The sequence below is a fragment of the Macaca thibetana genome, chromosome 5 (assembly GCF_024542745.1).
Source record: "Macaca thibetana thibetana isolate TM-01 chromosome 5, ASM2454274v1, whole genome shotgun sequence".
Classification (NCBI taxonomy): Eukaryota; Metazoa; Chordata; class Mammalia; order Primates; family Cercopithecidae; genus Macaca; species Macaca thibetana.
The window spans coordinates 80,596,933-80,610,941 of record NC_065582.1 but is presented as its reverse complement, the minus strand read 5'-3'; the positions used below and the strand labels follow the sequence as shown (position 1 = coordinate 80,610,941).

The 14,009-nt window shown below is 37.9% G+C and overlaps 1 protein-coding gene across 1 annotated transcript; it reads left to right on the top strand.

The window, feature by feature from the left end:
* The first annotated feature begins 5,460 nt into the window (after positions 1-5,460).
* Positions 5,461-5,986, top strand: LOC126954954 (60S ribosomal protein L26-like). Its single transcript, XM_050791055.1, has one exon. The coding sequence runs from the start codon at positions 5,503-5,505 to the stop codon at positions 5,938-5,940; it is 438 nt and encodes a 145-aa protein (XP_050647012.1). The 5' UTR covers positions 5,461-5,502; the 3' UTR covers positions 5,941-5,986.
* Positions 5,987-14,009: the final 8,023 nt, after the last annotated feature.

Below are 14,009 nucleotides of genomic sequence, written 5' to 3'. Positions count from 1 at the left end.
GAGGGTGCCAAATATTTTCAAGATTTTCTTGCTTTTTTTTTTTTGTAACTTCCTAATTGCTATGTATAACTGAAGAAGCAGAGTATCTGCTAATAATTCTTTTTTTTTTTTTTTGAACCATTATCAATCCAGGAATTTGCCTGCCTGGTGGACATGATCTACACACAGCTGACATTCATCACTGTCCAAGTTAGTATCATGCTCTGGCAAAGAGTCTGTGCTTCTTGCTGCAGGTCTCCTGAAGCTTCCTGCGTTAGACCCTGGTCTCTTTTCTGCGACAGGATCTCCTACCATTCACCTCCATGTCTGTTGAAATACTTCCATCATTCCAGACCTGTCGAGATAAATGTTCAAATATAAAGTGCAAGATAGTTCACAAAATAAGAAAATAAGTACTGAAACTTATGCAACATTATCTTCTCAGCCTCATTCAACTGAGATACATTTCACCAACCAGATTGTCAAAGATTAAAATGTTTGATGGCATAAAATAGGAGAAAGTGTGGGGAAACAGGCAGTCTTCTATGTTGCTTGGGAGAGCATAATTGGTACAACCCCAGTGAAAAGCAATTTGGCAACATGATTAGAATAATAACTGCATACATGTTTTGACTAGTGATTCCATTTCTAAGAATGTTCCCATAAATATATTCTCACATCAACTAGATGATGTATGTACTAGATTATTCATTAAAGCATTATTTGTGATAGAGATTGGAAACCACTTGGATGTTCTAGAATAAGGGACTGGTTAAATAAACAGTAAGGTATCGGACCAAAGGACTACCATGCAGCTACAGAAAGAGAATGGGACGTTCTATTCTGATATGGAGGATCTCAAAGATATCCTCATAAAGGGGGAAAAAGGAAGGGGAAAAGTATCCACCATTTAAGTGAAAAGGGTGAAAGTGTGAAGGTGAGTTGGGATATAAATACACAGTTGCCTGTATGTATACACAGTATAGTCGGAAGGATTCTGAAGGCACTAGTATACTCATTCCTAGGTTGGGGGAATAGTGTTAGGTGGCTTTGAGACAAGAAGGGAAAAGGAACTGTCACACTATACCCTTTTTGTTCTTTCAGAATTGTGAAATATATAAAAGTATGAGCTACACAAAATAATAAATGAAATAATGTAAAAATGAAACAAAACCATAAACACCATATATACCTCTTGAAAGCTCATTTGTCTGATGGACACATTATTTGAAGCATAGCAAAACTAGAGAAATTAGAGTACAGAAATAAAAGTTATTAAAGAACTTGGGGAAAATGGCTGTAAGAATTGGAATCAGCTTCTGAAACAATAGGGCAGGGAAAGTCTTGAGATACCAACAAGTCAGTTGGGAGAGGCAATGAGTTACTGTTCTCATTTGCTAGGGGTTAATATTGAAGTTCTGACTGAGAAAAGCGTAGATGTGACATTCCAGAGTGAGGGACTAGATTGTCACTTGCATGTTTTCTAAAGGCAAAAAAAATGTAAGAATTGCTCTACCATCAGCCAGAAGTCCTGGAGATGGAAGACAGGGTGAGCTGAGCTCTGCTCCCTGGGGAAATGGAGAGGACAGGAGAAGACTCGTGAAGAGCTTTGATGGTAGATTCAGGAATGTGATGCTGAGTTGGAAATAAGCTGCACATTAATTTCTCAGAGTAAAGGGTACCTGAGTGTTTCCCAGGGACTAGATGAGGGTCACATAGGAGAGGATGAGCACACAGAAGCCTTCCCAAATCCTGCAGGAGAAGACTCCAGCTGCGGGCTTTTGAGGGGAAGGCTGCCAGAGTGGTTGTGGAGGGAGAGCCCCAGGGATGGAAATCTTGAAAAGGGTGAACTTAATCTTCTGTAAGTGCCAGGCAGCACAAAGTCATCCAGTCAAAGAAGGACTGTTCCACCCACTTTCCTGTCCTATCTTGCCCCTCTGTCACCTAGCTGGGGTCTGTACCAGACTAGAAGTAGGGGAGGAGATGAGCAGAAGCTGGCCACATCCTCCTTTGCCCCCAGGGCAGGAGCCGCCAACTGCAGGCCCGAGCAGGAAGGAAAGAAAGGCGAGGTCTGGTCTTCAATTGAAAATTGAAGAGTTGATTATGATCTTCGAACACATTCTGTCTGCTGATTTGAGACTTTAAGACAACTTGTTATCTAAGAGTGAGCAGAAAAATCATGGGGCCTGTTGAATTTTCCTCAAGAGGCAGGGGAATAAATTTTAAAAGAGACAAGAGTAAAGGAAACAAAAATGTTAAAGGAGACAATTTTAATGAAGAAATAAGAATAAAGTCAAGTCTTGGTCCTCTACCACAGATCATGTGTCCAATGCTTTAGGAGATTTATTTTCACAAAACCAAAAGAACTTAGTTTAAAGTGCATTCAGGGATAGTAAGACAGATTGGACATCACAGAGAACTTCCTTGCTCTAAATTTGCAAAATGTGAATTTGCTTACTATGTGAGATTGTGGTACCTTTTTGTTTTTTAAAGATAAAACTTTACCAATACTATTTTCTTTTTCCTTTCTTTATAATTTTTTAATGACATTAAAAGGTTAAAAAGAGTTGATTTAAGAAAAATTTAAAGTAAAAAATAAAACAAAGATTTGGCATAATTTGTGAAGATGGGATGTAAATTTACTTCGGAAAACACTTTTCTAAACAGGGTTTGTGTAAATGTCAGAAAACAAAATGCTATGCAATGATATTCCAAGTTACCATTTGGAAGAATTCTGTAGAATAATCTTTAGCTAAAGTTTTTTTTTTTTTATGATTGGTCCAGAATAATCCATAGATTTGTAACATTCTTCAAAATGATAATTCAAATCAGTTGGATCTAAAGACAGACTCAAAATAAAGGCAGGAGGCAACATTGTAGAACTCAAAAAAAGCGAAAAAAGGCAAAGTCTTAAAAATAAAAAGAGAAAAGTAAAAGAACAAAAGGAAGCAAGGAAGAGAAAGAAAGAAAGTCAAAGAAAGAGAAAGGAAGAGAAAGGAAGAAAGAAAAAAGGAGAAAGAAAGGGTTACATACAATAAGATATAGTTTGTGAGCACTCTGGGTCCTAATTTTACTTTGATGGTTCTGTTAGCTCAGAAAACACTTCGATTTGCACTCTTGGTTTAAAATATGAATTAAGCTCTTCTGACTCCATAATTTTGGGCCTCTAATACACAGGCATTATTGAGTTTTCCCTGTTATGCATTAGAAGGTACAGACACTATGATTTTATTTAGCTAATTTCAAGATTAAAGATTTCCTTAATTGTAGTCTTCCGCTAGTTCTTTGTAGTTGCTAAAACTGCATGCTTGATTGCTCAAGGGAAAACTTGTACTATTTGAGGCCCTGTTAAGTGAAGTAAACTATAGGCTTCCACTTCTAGGAAGATAGAGTAGATGCACTTCTCCCTGTTCCTCCCACTAAATACAGCTAAAGGCCCTGGGCTTAGATGTATATTTGTTATATGTGTAACAAACATGAGAAGACTCTGAAAGGTGGATACAAGAAGGCAAAACTGCTAAGGGATTCAGTAGCCTAGAAACAACACAGTGATGATGTCCCTGCCTTATACATCCTAGACTTGGAGTGAAGAAGTTGGCAACTGGAAACGTCAATGGGTACAGAAGAAGAAGAAGAAGAAAAAAAGCCTCAATAAAAGTTAAAAGTTAACTCTTTCTAACCAATGGACCAGGAGTAGGGCAGCGCAGCAAAACACTAAACTTTTAGACAATGGCTGCTATGCTTCAGCCAAAAAAACCACAGAAAAACTTACGGTCCCACCCCAATCCCCAACAGCAAGGGCTGAATGGAGAGCCTAGATTTCCACCTTTGCCAGGCTGGAATGTAGTGAGATGCCCTGACTTCCGTGCAGGATAATATCAGAAAAGGTCAAGCAGTGAGTCACATCTTCACCACCGCCCAGAAATAATGAGACCACTACTCCCAGTGGTGTCAGTGGAGGCCACAAGGGAAGCAGTAAGGACATATCCCTTTCCCTCCCAGCCACTCAAGTCCTAGTGGGGTGGGGGTAGCAAAATTCTCACCTGTGTCCAACATAAATGAGGTGCACTCCCATCTCAGGTGTGAACAGAGGCCACGAGGGGAACCTGGCTATGCTGTCCCACCTGGCAGTAATAAGACAGTGCTCCCTCTTCCTCTGCCAGAGCAATGTCACTGGAAGCTGAAACAGAAGGTTTAAGAAGATTCAGAGCCTTGGCCTGTTGCAGTGGCTCATGCCTATAATCCCAGCACTTTGGGAGGCAAAGGCAGGTGGATCACTTGAGGTCAGGAGTTCGAGACCAGCCTGACCAACATGTTGAAACATCATATATACTAAAAATGCAAAAATTAGCTGGGTATGGTGGCGGATGCCTGTAGTCCCAACTGCTGGGGAGACTGAGGTAGGAGAATCACCCGAGGGCCGGAGGTTGCAGTGAGCCGAGATTGTGCCACTACACTCTAGCCTGGGTGACAGAGTGAGACTCCTTCTCAATAAATAAATAAATAAATAAGCATAAAACATAAAAAAACTAAAAAAAAAAAAAAAAAAAAAATAGGTCCAGAGCCTCATAAGAACCTAGATGTCTGGGTTTAAAAAAACAAACAAACAAACAAAAAAACCCCACTAATTGTACCAAGAACCAAGAAGATCTCCAACTGGACACCTGAAGACAATCAATAGATGCCAACATTGAGAGGATAGGGATGTTAGAATTATCATCTGAATAAGATTTTTAAAGCAGCCATCATAAGAATGCTTCCATGAGCAATTATAAGCATGCTCAAAACAAATAAAAAATAGAAAGTCTCGGTAAAGAAATAGAACATACAAAGAACCAAATGGAAATTTAGAACTGAAAAACACAGTAGCCAACAACAGCAGCAACAAACAACCCCAATGGGTAGGCTTAACAGCAGAATAGACAGGACAGAGGAAAGAATCAGTGAACTTAAAGATCCAACAATAGAAACTATTCAATCTGAAAAATAGAGGGGAAATAAACAAACAAACAAACAAACAAACAAAATATATATATATATGAGGAGGGCCTCAAAGACCTATAGAACTATAAATGAAGGTCTAACATTCCTGTCATTAGTGTTTCAGGAGAGGGGGAAAGAGGACAAGGCTGAAAAAGACTCAAAAAAAAAAAAAATAGCTAAAAATTTCCCAAATTTGGTAAAAGATATAAATCTATAGATTTCAAGAAACTGAGTAAACTCCAGGTAGAACCCCCAAAGAAATCTATACTAAGACACATAAAAGTCAAATTTCTGAAAGCAAAGCAAAGAAGCCATGAGAAGCCTTGAAAGCAGCAAGAGAAAAACAGCGCCTTGCCTGTAAGGAAGAACACATTCCAATGACAGCAGATTTCTCATCAGAAACCATGGAAAACAGAAGGAACAAAAGGAAAATCATTTCACAGATTAGGAGAAACTAAGAGAATTTGTCACCAACAGACCTACTTTAAAAGAGCTTCGCTCTTCCCTTTTGCGGCCATCATCGAAGCGGGAGCGGCCAAAATGAAGTTTAATCCCTTTGTGACTTCCGACCGAAGCAAGAATCGCAAAAGGCATTTCAATGCACCTTCCCACATTCGCAGGAAGATTATGTCTTCCCCTCTTTCCAAAGAGCTGAGACACGAGTACAACGTGCGATCCATGCCCATCCGAAAGGATGATGAAGTTCAGGTTGTACGAGGACACTATAAAGGTCAGCAAATTGGCAAAGTAGTCCAGGTTTACAGGAAGAAGTATGTTATCTACATTGAACGGGTGCAGCGGGAAAAGGCTAATGGCACAACGGTCCACGTAGGCATTCACCCCAGCAAGGTGGTTATCACTAGGCTAAAACTGGACAAAGACCGCAAAAAGATCCTTGAACGGAAAGCCAAATCTCGCCAAGTAGGAAAGGAAAAGGGCAAATACAAGGAAGAAACAATTGAGAAGATGCAGGAATAAAGTAATCTTATATAAAAGCTTTGATTAAAACTTGAAAAAAAAAGAGCTTCATATAGGAAGTTCTCTAAACAGAAAAATAAGTGATGGAAGAAGGAACCTTGGAATATCAGGAAAGAAGAAAAGCAAAGGTAAAACAAAATATAGGTAATATAATGAAGTTTTCTTCTTTCAACCTTTCTAAATTATGTTCAATAGCTAAAGCAAACAGGATAACACTCTTGACTTGGCTCAAATTGCATGTAAGGGAAATATTTCAGATAAATCTATTATAAATGTTGGACAGCAAAGGAGCATAAAGGGAGGTAATGGTTTCATACTTCACTCAAACTGGTAACATCAGCAGTAGAATACGAGAAGTGGTGTATATGTAATGTAATATCTAGAGAAACCACTAAAAAAGCTACATACAATAATTAAATATAAATATATAAATATGACAATGAATATGAACACATGCACAGTTACACAAACATACACACACACAAACACACAAGTGGTTCTACTTCTCTTATTGAGCCCAGTTATATAGTATAAAGTATATTCTCTAGAATACATTTAAATTAATAGAATTAATATGATAATCAATAACAGAAAGATAAAAGGAAAATCACCAAACACTTGGAAACCAAAACATAATTTCAGGAATATAAAATGAGATGACCACAACAAATGCTGTAGGCTACTATGAATACCTCTACACATAAAAATTGTAAAACTTAAATAAAATGGACCAATTCCTTAAAAAAAAAAAAAAAAAAAAACAAAAAAAAAAAAAACCCAAACTACTAGAACTCACTCAATATGAAATAGACTCCTTGAATAACCTCTGTTAAGGAAATTGAATTTGTAATTTTAAAACTTCCAAGAAATAAATCTCCAAATCCAGATGGTTTCACTGGAAAATTCTACCAAGTGTTTAAAGAATGAAGACCAGTTCTAAGCAATTGCTTCCAGAAAATAGAAGAGGAGGGAACACTTCCAAATTCATTTTATGAAGTTAGTATTACCCTAATATTACAACCAGACAGAGTCAAAGTAAAAAAAGAGAAAACTATAGACCAATATCATAAATGTAGATGCAAAAGTCCTTAACAAAATATTAGCAAATAGAAGTCAGCAATATATTAAAAGAATTATACACAATGACTAAGTGAGGTTTATTCCAAGATACAAGGCATTTGAAATGCAATAATTAAAAAAAAATCATAATCTACCACACTAACAAACTGAGGAAAAGAAATCCCAATTGTATCAATCAGTGCAGAAAAAGTATTTAACAAAATTCAATACCGCTTCATGATAAATGCTTTCGGACAAATAAGAATAAAGGGGGACTTCCTCAGCTTGATAGAGAATCTATAGACAGCCTACAGCTAACATTATAGTTAATGGTGAAAGGGTCAATGCTCTTGCCCTAAGATTAGAAACAAAGTAAAGATGTATGCTCATCACTCTTTTTCAATATAGTACTGGAATTTCTAACCAGTGGAATAAAGCAAGAAAAGGAAATGAAAGCATATGGATCAGCAAAACTGTCCCTATTTGTAGATGATATGATTGTCACTGTAGAAAATCCCAAGCAATCTGCAAACTACCTAGAACTAGTAAATGAGTTAAGCAAGATTGCAGGATAAACACACAAAAAATCCATTATATTTCTATATACTAGTCATCAACACATAGACACCAAAATTTAAAATATAATGCCATTTACAGTTATACAAAAATATGAAATACTTGGAGGTTAACTCTAAAAAAACATGTACAGGACTTCATGTTGAAAATTACAAAATGCTGATGAAAAAATTAATGGTTTAAATAAATTGCAAGACATACTGTATTAATGGTTCACTGGAAGACTCAACATAGTAAAGGCACCAATTTTTCTCAAATTAATATACAGGTTAATGCAATTTCTATTAAAATCCCAGCAAGATGTTTTGTAAGTATAAACAAAATTGTTCTAAAATGTATTATGATAAGGCAAAGGAAATAGAAGAACTAAAACAATTTTGAAGAAGAATATGAAAGGACTCAGTCTAACCTCTTTCAAGACTTATTGTATAGCTACAGTAAGTGAAATTGGTGTAGAGATAATCACATGGATAAATATAACAGAATAGAAAATCCAGAGATAGTGCATATCCAATTGATTTTTGACAAAGGTACAAAAGCAATTCAGTGGAGGAAGGGCAATCTTTTCAACAAATGAAGCTGGGGCAATTGGACATTCATAGGCAAAGAATAAAAAAGCCTCAGCCTGTCTCACACCTAAGACAGAAATTAATAACTCAGATGGATCACAGACATAGGTAAAACAAAAAGTTATAAAACTTTTAGAACAAAATAGGAGAAAATCTTTAGGCTCTAGCTTCAGGCAGAGTTCTTAAACTTGACACTGAAAGCATGACACAGAAAACGAAAAACTGATAAATTGGATTTCATTAAAATTCAAAACTTTGTGCAGCCATAAAAAATAATGAGATCATGTCCTTTGCAGGGACATGGAAGAAACTGGAAGCCATCATCCTCTGCAAACTAACACGGGAACAGAAAGCCAGACACTGCATGTTCTCACTCATAAGTGGGAGTTGAACAATGAGAACACATGGACACAGGGAGGGGGACATCACCCACCGGGGCCTGTCAGGGGGTAGGGGGGCAAGGGGAGGGAGAGTATTAGGACAAATACCTAATGCATGCGGGGCTTAAAACCTAGATGACGGGTTGATAGGTGCAGCAAACCACCATGGCACATGTGTACCTTTGCAAGAAACCTGCACGTTCTGTACATGTATCCCGGAACTTAAAGTAAAATTTTAAAAAAATTCAAAATTTGCTCTACAAAAAAAATTCTGTTAGAGAGTGAAAAGACAAACTAGAGACTGGGAGAAAATATTTGCAAACTAGAAAACCAACAAAAGATTACTATCTAAAACATATAATGAACTCTCAAATCCAATTAGAAAATAGTCAAAAGGCATGAGGAGATATTTCACTGAGGAGGATATAAATAGATTTTTATGGTAAAGAAGCACATAAAAAGATGTTCAACATCATATGCCATTAGGAAAATGCAAATTACGACCACAATGAGATATCACTACATACCTATTAGAATGCAGAAAATAAAAAATAGTGACACCACCAAATGCCGAGGAGGATGTGGAGTAACTGGATCACTCATACTGCTGGTGAGAATGTAAAATAGTGCAACCACTCTGAAAAATGGTCTGGCAGTTTCCTAAAAACCTAAACATGCAATTACCATATGACCCAGCAATTGTACTTCTGGGCATTTATCTCAGAGAAATGAAAATGTGTTCACCTAAAAACCTTCTTGAATGTGTATAGCAGCTTTGTTTGTAAAATCCCCAAACTATAAGTTACTCAGATGTCCTTCAACAGGTAAATGTTTAACAAATTGTGGTACATCCATACCATGGAACACCACTTAGCAATAAAAAGGAGCAAACTACTCACAGATAGAAACACCTGGAAAAATCTCCAGGGAACTATGCTGAATAAAACCAGCCAACGCAGGCTGGGCGCGATGGCTCACGCCTGTAATCCCAGCACTTTGGGAGGCCCAGCACTTTGGGTGGTCACGAGGTCAGGCAATTGAGACCATCCTGGCTAACACGGCCCCGTCTCTACTAAAAATACAAAAAATTAGCCGGGTGTGGTGGCGGGCGCCTGTAGTCCCAGCTACTCAGGAGGCTGAGGCAGGAGAATGGCTTGAACCCAGGAGGCGGAGCTTGCAGTGAGCCGAGATCCAGCCACTGCATTCCAGCCTGGGCAACAAAGCGAGACTCCGTCTCAAAACAAAACAAAACAAAACAAAAAAACACAGCCAATGCCAAAATGTTATATATTGTGTGGTTCTACATAGATGACATGCTTGAAATGATGAAATTATATAAATGGAGAACACAGTGGTTGCTAGGCGTTAATGAGGGGATAGTTGTGGAAGAGAAGTAGATGTATCTTTAAAAAGGGGCACAGGTTGGATCCTTGTGCATGTGAAAATGTTCTAACTCTTATCTGTATTGATGTCAATATCCTGGCTATGATATTATACTGTCGTTTGGCAATACGTTACCACTGGGGGAAACAGTGTAAAAGGTACACAGGATCTCTCTGTATTATTTCTTACTATTGCACATGAATCTACAATACCTCAAAGTTTAGTTTTAAAAAAACATAAAATATCATATATGCATGCAATATAAGCAGCAAAAATTCTGGAGGGCCACATACCCAGCTTTAACGCAGATTACCTCTGCAGAGGTAGACAAGTAGCTCTGAAGATTAGGTGAGGTTGACGAGAGGATTCTTTCTTTTCATTTTATTCCCTTATGAATCTTGTCTAAATAAATTTCTTAACATGAGTATGTACTACTATTATAATAAAAAGGAAACAAGTTAGTAGGATTTAAAAATAAACCATATTAATTTCTCATTATTTAAACAGGATCTTTTCTGCAATTTCCCATGTACAAAAAGTTTCTTGACAAAACAGCCCTAGTATTTAGTAAATGTATTAAGCCTTTTACAGGAAGAAAATCCTTAACTTAGTCTTTCTAAGGGGAAACTCACTCCAAAACCTTTAGCTCATAGGAACTACCCATTATAAAATAAACTTTTATTCTACAAAGTGCTTCTCAGATATTTCAACCAATCTCTGACACAAAGTACCAAAGGTGATTTAATATATGCCAGGGTCCCTTCTCTTTTGTCCACTAATGGGAGGGGAGGGTATAATCTACACACCAAAATTCCCACACTCTTCAGCGCCAAAGAACAGGTGCCCAGCTGTCCCTGCAAAAACCCTGGCCATTGAGAACACCCCAGTTAAGGAACAGCAAAGGAAGCTGGTGCTATCATTCTGGTCCCAGGTAACCAAGAGACTGACTGTTCTTCTCATAAGAAACACTGTACCTGCTCCTGCCCTATGCGAGGCCAAGCCCTGTTGGGTATAGGTGATGTGGCCAAATGCATACAACTTCATTTATCAACGGAAGCTGCATCATATTCTTCTTTACACATTAGACCACTAAGTACAATTTTCTGTCATGATTCTCCATTCAACTCACAGCTTTGGGACAAAATGTGAGGGCAGAATTTGGTTCATTGTTTATGTTCACGGCAATAGGTTTGGGGTTTTCACATCTTCTGAATATCTGTAGGAAAGTTCAAGTACAAATATTGTTGAGATGCTCAAGAAAACATCTTTAATGAACAGAAACAGACTGTCTCCTATTGAAATTCCTTAAAGCCACAGGTATTTTACTTTAACATGCTTCTTCCCCACAGATTTGGAATTTGGGAGCTGAATACCCAAGTACAGGCAATGACTAAAAAGCTGACCCTGGGAAATTTGGGCATCATTAAATGATACTTTGAATCATGACAATGACATGTCTTAGGCTGTGATGTCATCCTCTTTACCAAGAAGAAATGAGGAACTGGATTAAATCAAGAATACTCTCTGATTGGTTTATTCCAACTAACCTCAAATAGTCAAAGTTATCAGTTACTGAGTATCGACTCTGTCCTGACACTTAACTAGTTCCTAATTTCCCGAACCATGTAAGGCAAGTGTCATAGGCGGTCTAAAGAGGAAGAAACAGAGACTCAGAAAGTTGAGATAACTTGTCCAAGATTACACAAAGGGTAAGGCGAAGTCAGGTTTGAACCCAGGTCAGCTGATGCCAGAGCCCGCCTTCCTCAGTTCTCTGATGCCACCCCTCATACTGACGTAGTAAGCTTTAAGAGGTTTGTGATGATGTCGATGATATGTCACCTAGATCCTTCACTCTTTCCTCAGCTAGCAATGTAACCAACCCAAAAATTTCCTGAAGGTGGAAAACCCTGACTACTTTTCACCATTTTGGTGAACAGCCTTTGGCTATGCTTTACTCACGAAAACATACTCTCCCCAAATCATAGAGCATTTGATCTGAAGAAAAGCTCTGTAGAGAATCAGTTTCTTGGCAGAAATAGGCCTGGTAGAAAAACGTGTAAATCTAATACGATGCTTATCTTGCAAGGTTTTGGTAAGAAACTAAAGTCAGAAAGGTAAATGATACACTCAACACCCTGCAGCCAGCTAATGGTGAACAAGATATACACTCAGACACAGCAACCCCAAACACCAAGTGGGACGGTAATTAAATATACTGCTGAGGAAGTATCCCTGCACAGAATAATGTTCAATGACAACTTCAACCACCAGGTCCTTCCTGATACTTCTGTGCAATATACCTTATTTAATTTGAATACTTTGCTACTCCTGCTTTACAATTTAGCAAGCCCTTTCTTACACATAGTCTTCGTTGTTACAGTAGACACTGCTATGAACTAGACAGAGGGAATGGTATTTCCTTTCACACAAAAGGAAACTGAGGTTCATGAAATTAAGTGATTTACCTGAGATAACAGAGCTAGCAAATAGAACTACGCCCCAAATGTATCTCTTTCTGTAATGCTAAGCGGCAAAGTAGTAATTATTGAGGTTGCCTGTTCTTCCTAATATTTGATTATGAAAACTTCCTAAAATGTATTTAAAATTAACATGTTCCTTATCATAGAAATAATACGTTTATGGTGGAAAATCTAAAAGGTATAATAAGGCAAAATAAAAAGCACATCTGATCTCACTACCAGAAGATATCATCGTTGTTAAAATTTTGTGTAAATTCTTCCAGTCTTTTATCCATGCCTATATATACTAAAATAACACAGCAAAGACAAAATGCAGTTGTGATGTATATGCTCTTTTAAGGTCATTTCCTCTCCTTAGCATTATACAGCAAACATTTTTCCATGTACTTCAATATACTTTTACACAGTATTCAAAGAGGGCACCATATTCTATTGTGTTAATGTATCAGAGCTTTATGCAGCCAATATCCTATTGCAAGGCAATAAATTGTTTTCAGTTTTTGTACAATTATAAGCATTGCTGTGGTTAACGTCCTTATAGCTAAACTTTTGCATACATCCGTGATAATTTTCTTCAAATAAATTCCCAGAACTAGAATTTGTTGGTCAAAGAGCTTGCAAAATATTAAAGCATTTAAGATATATTTGTGTAGTCCAAATTAAAATTTAAGGTTGCATTTGGCATGGGATTTGCTTTAGCAAATTTGTATACCGTCTCTGAGCTTTCACTAATTGCAATGTCTGTGGACTTTAATGGTAATCTTCTGAGCCAGATGATAAAACATTCACAAGATTGTTCCTATCATTTTACTCTGTAGTGAGTACTTTAAAGAATTCACATTTACAGAAGAAGAAAATCAGAACTGAGGTGCACAAAGCTACATTGTGAGATGTGTGAGATGTACTGTTGTGGACAGACCCTAGGTGGCCCCCCCTTTCCCCATGATCCCTGCCCTCTACTGTTTATGCCTTTGTGTAATCTCCTCCCCTTGAGTGCAGGTGGGTCCTGGGACTTGATCCTAACCAAAAGAACAGGGCAAAGGTGATGGGATGTCAAGCGTGTGATTAAGTTATGTCATAGAAGACTCCCTCTTAGCTGACTGGAGCTAGAGACTGTCCTTGTGGGCTTAATGAAGTAAGTGACTATATTGGAGAAGCCTGCATGGCTAAGAAATGCAGGCAGCTCTAAGCCCTAAAGGTGGCCTCCAGCTGACAACCAGCAAGAGCTGGGCCCTGAGTCACACAGCTACAAGGAATCGGGTTCTACCAATAGCTTTGAGTGAGTCTTGAGGTGGATTTTTCCCCAGTCAAGTCTCTAGATAAAAATGCAGCTTGGTCACACCTTGATTGCATCCTTTTGATATCCTGAACAAGAACCCAGTTAGGCAGTATCCAGACTCCTGACCCATGGAAACTGCAGATAAATGTATATTGCTTAAATTGGCTAAATTTGTGGTTATTTGTTATGCACCAACAGATAACGAATCCACCTACCCGCCCTGAAACCAGTGAGCTTGCATGACTCTGACTTTTACCCCTTCGACCTATTATCACCCTGTTCTTGCATCCCCTTCAAAGTAGCCCTCCATCCACAAAGTGCAGTATTGTCTATATGGGCTGAT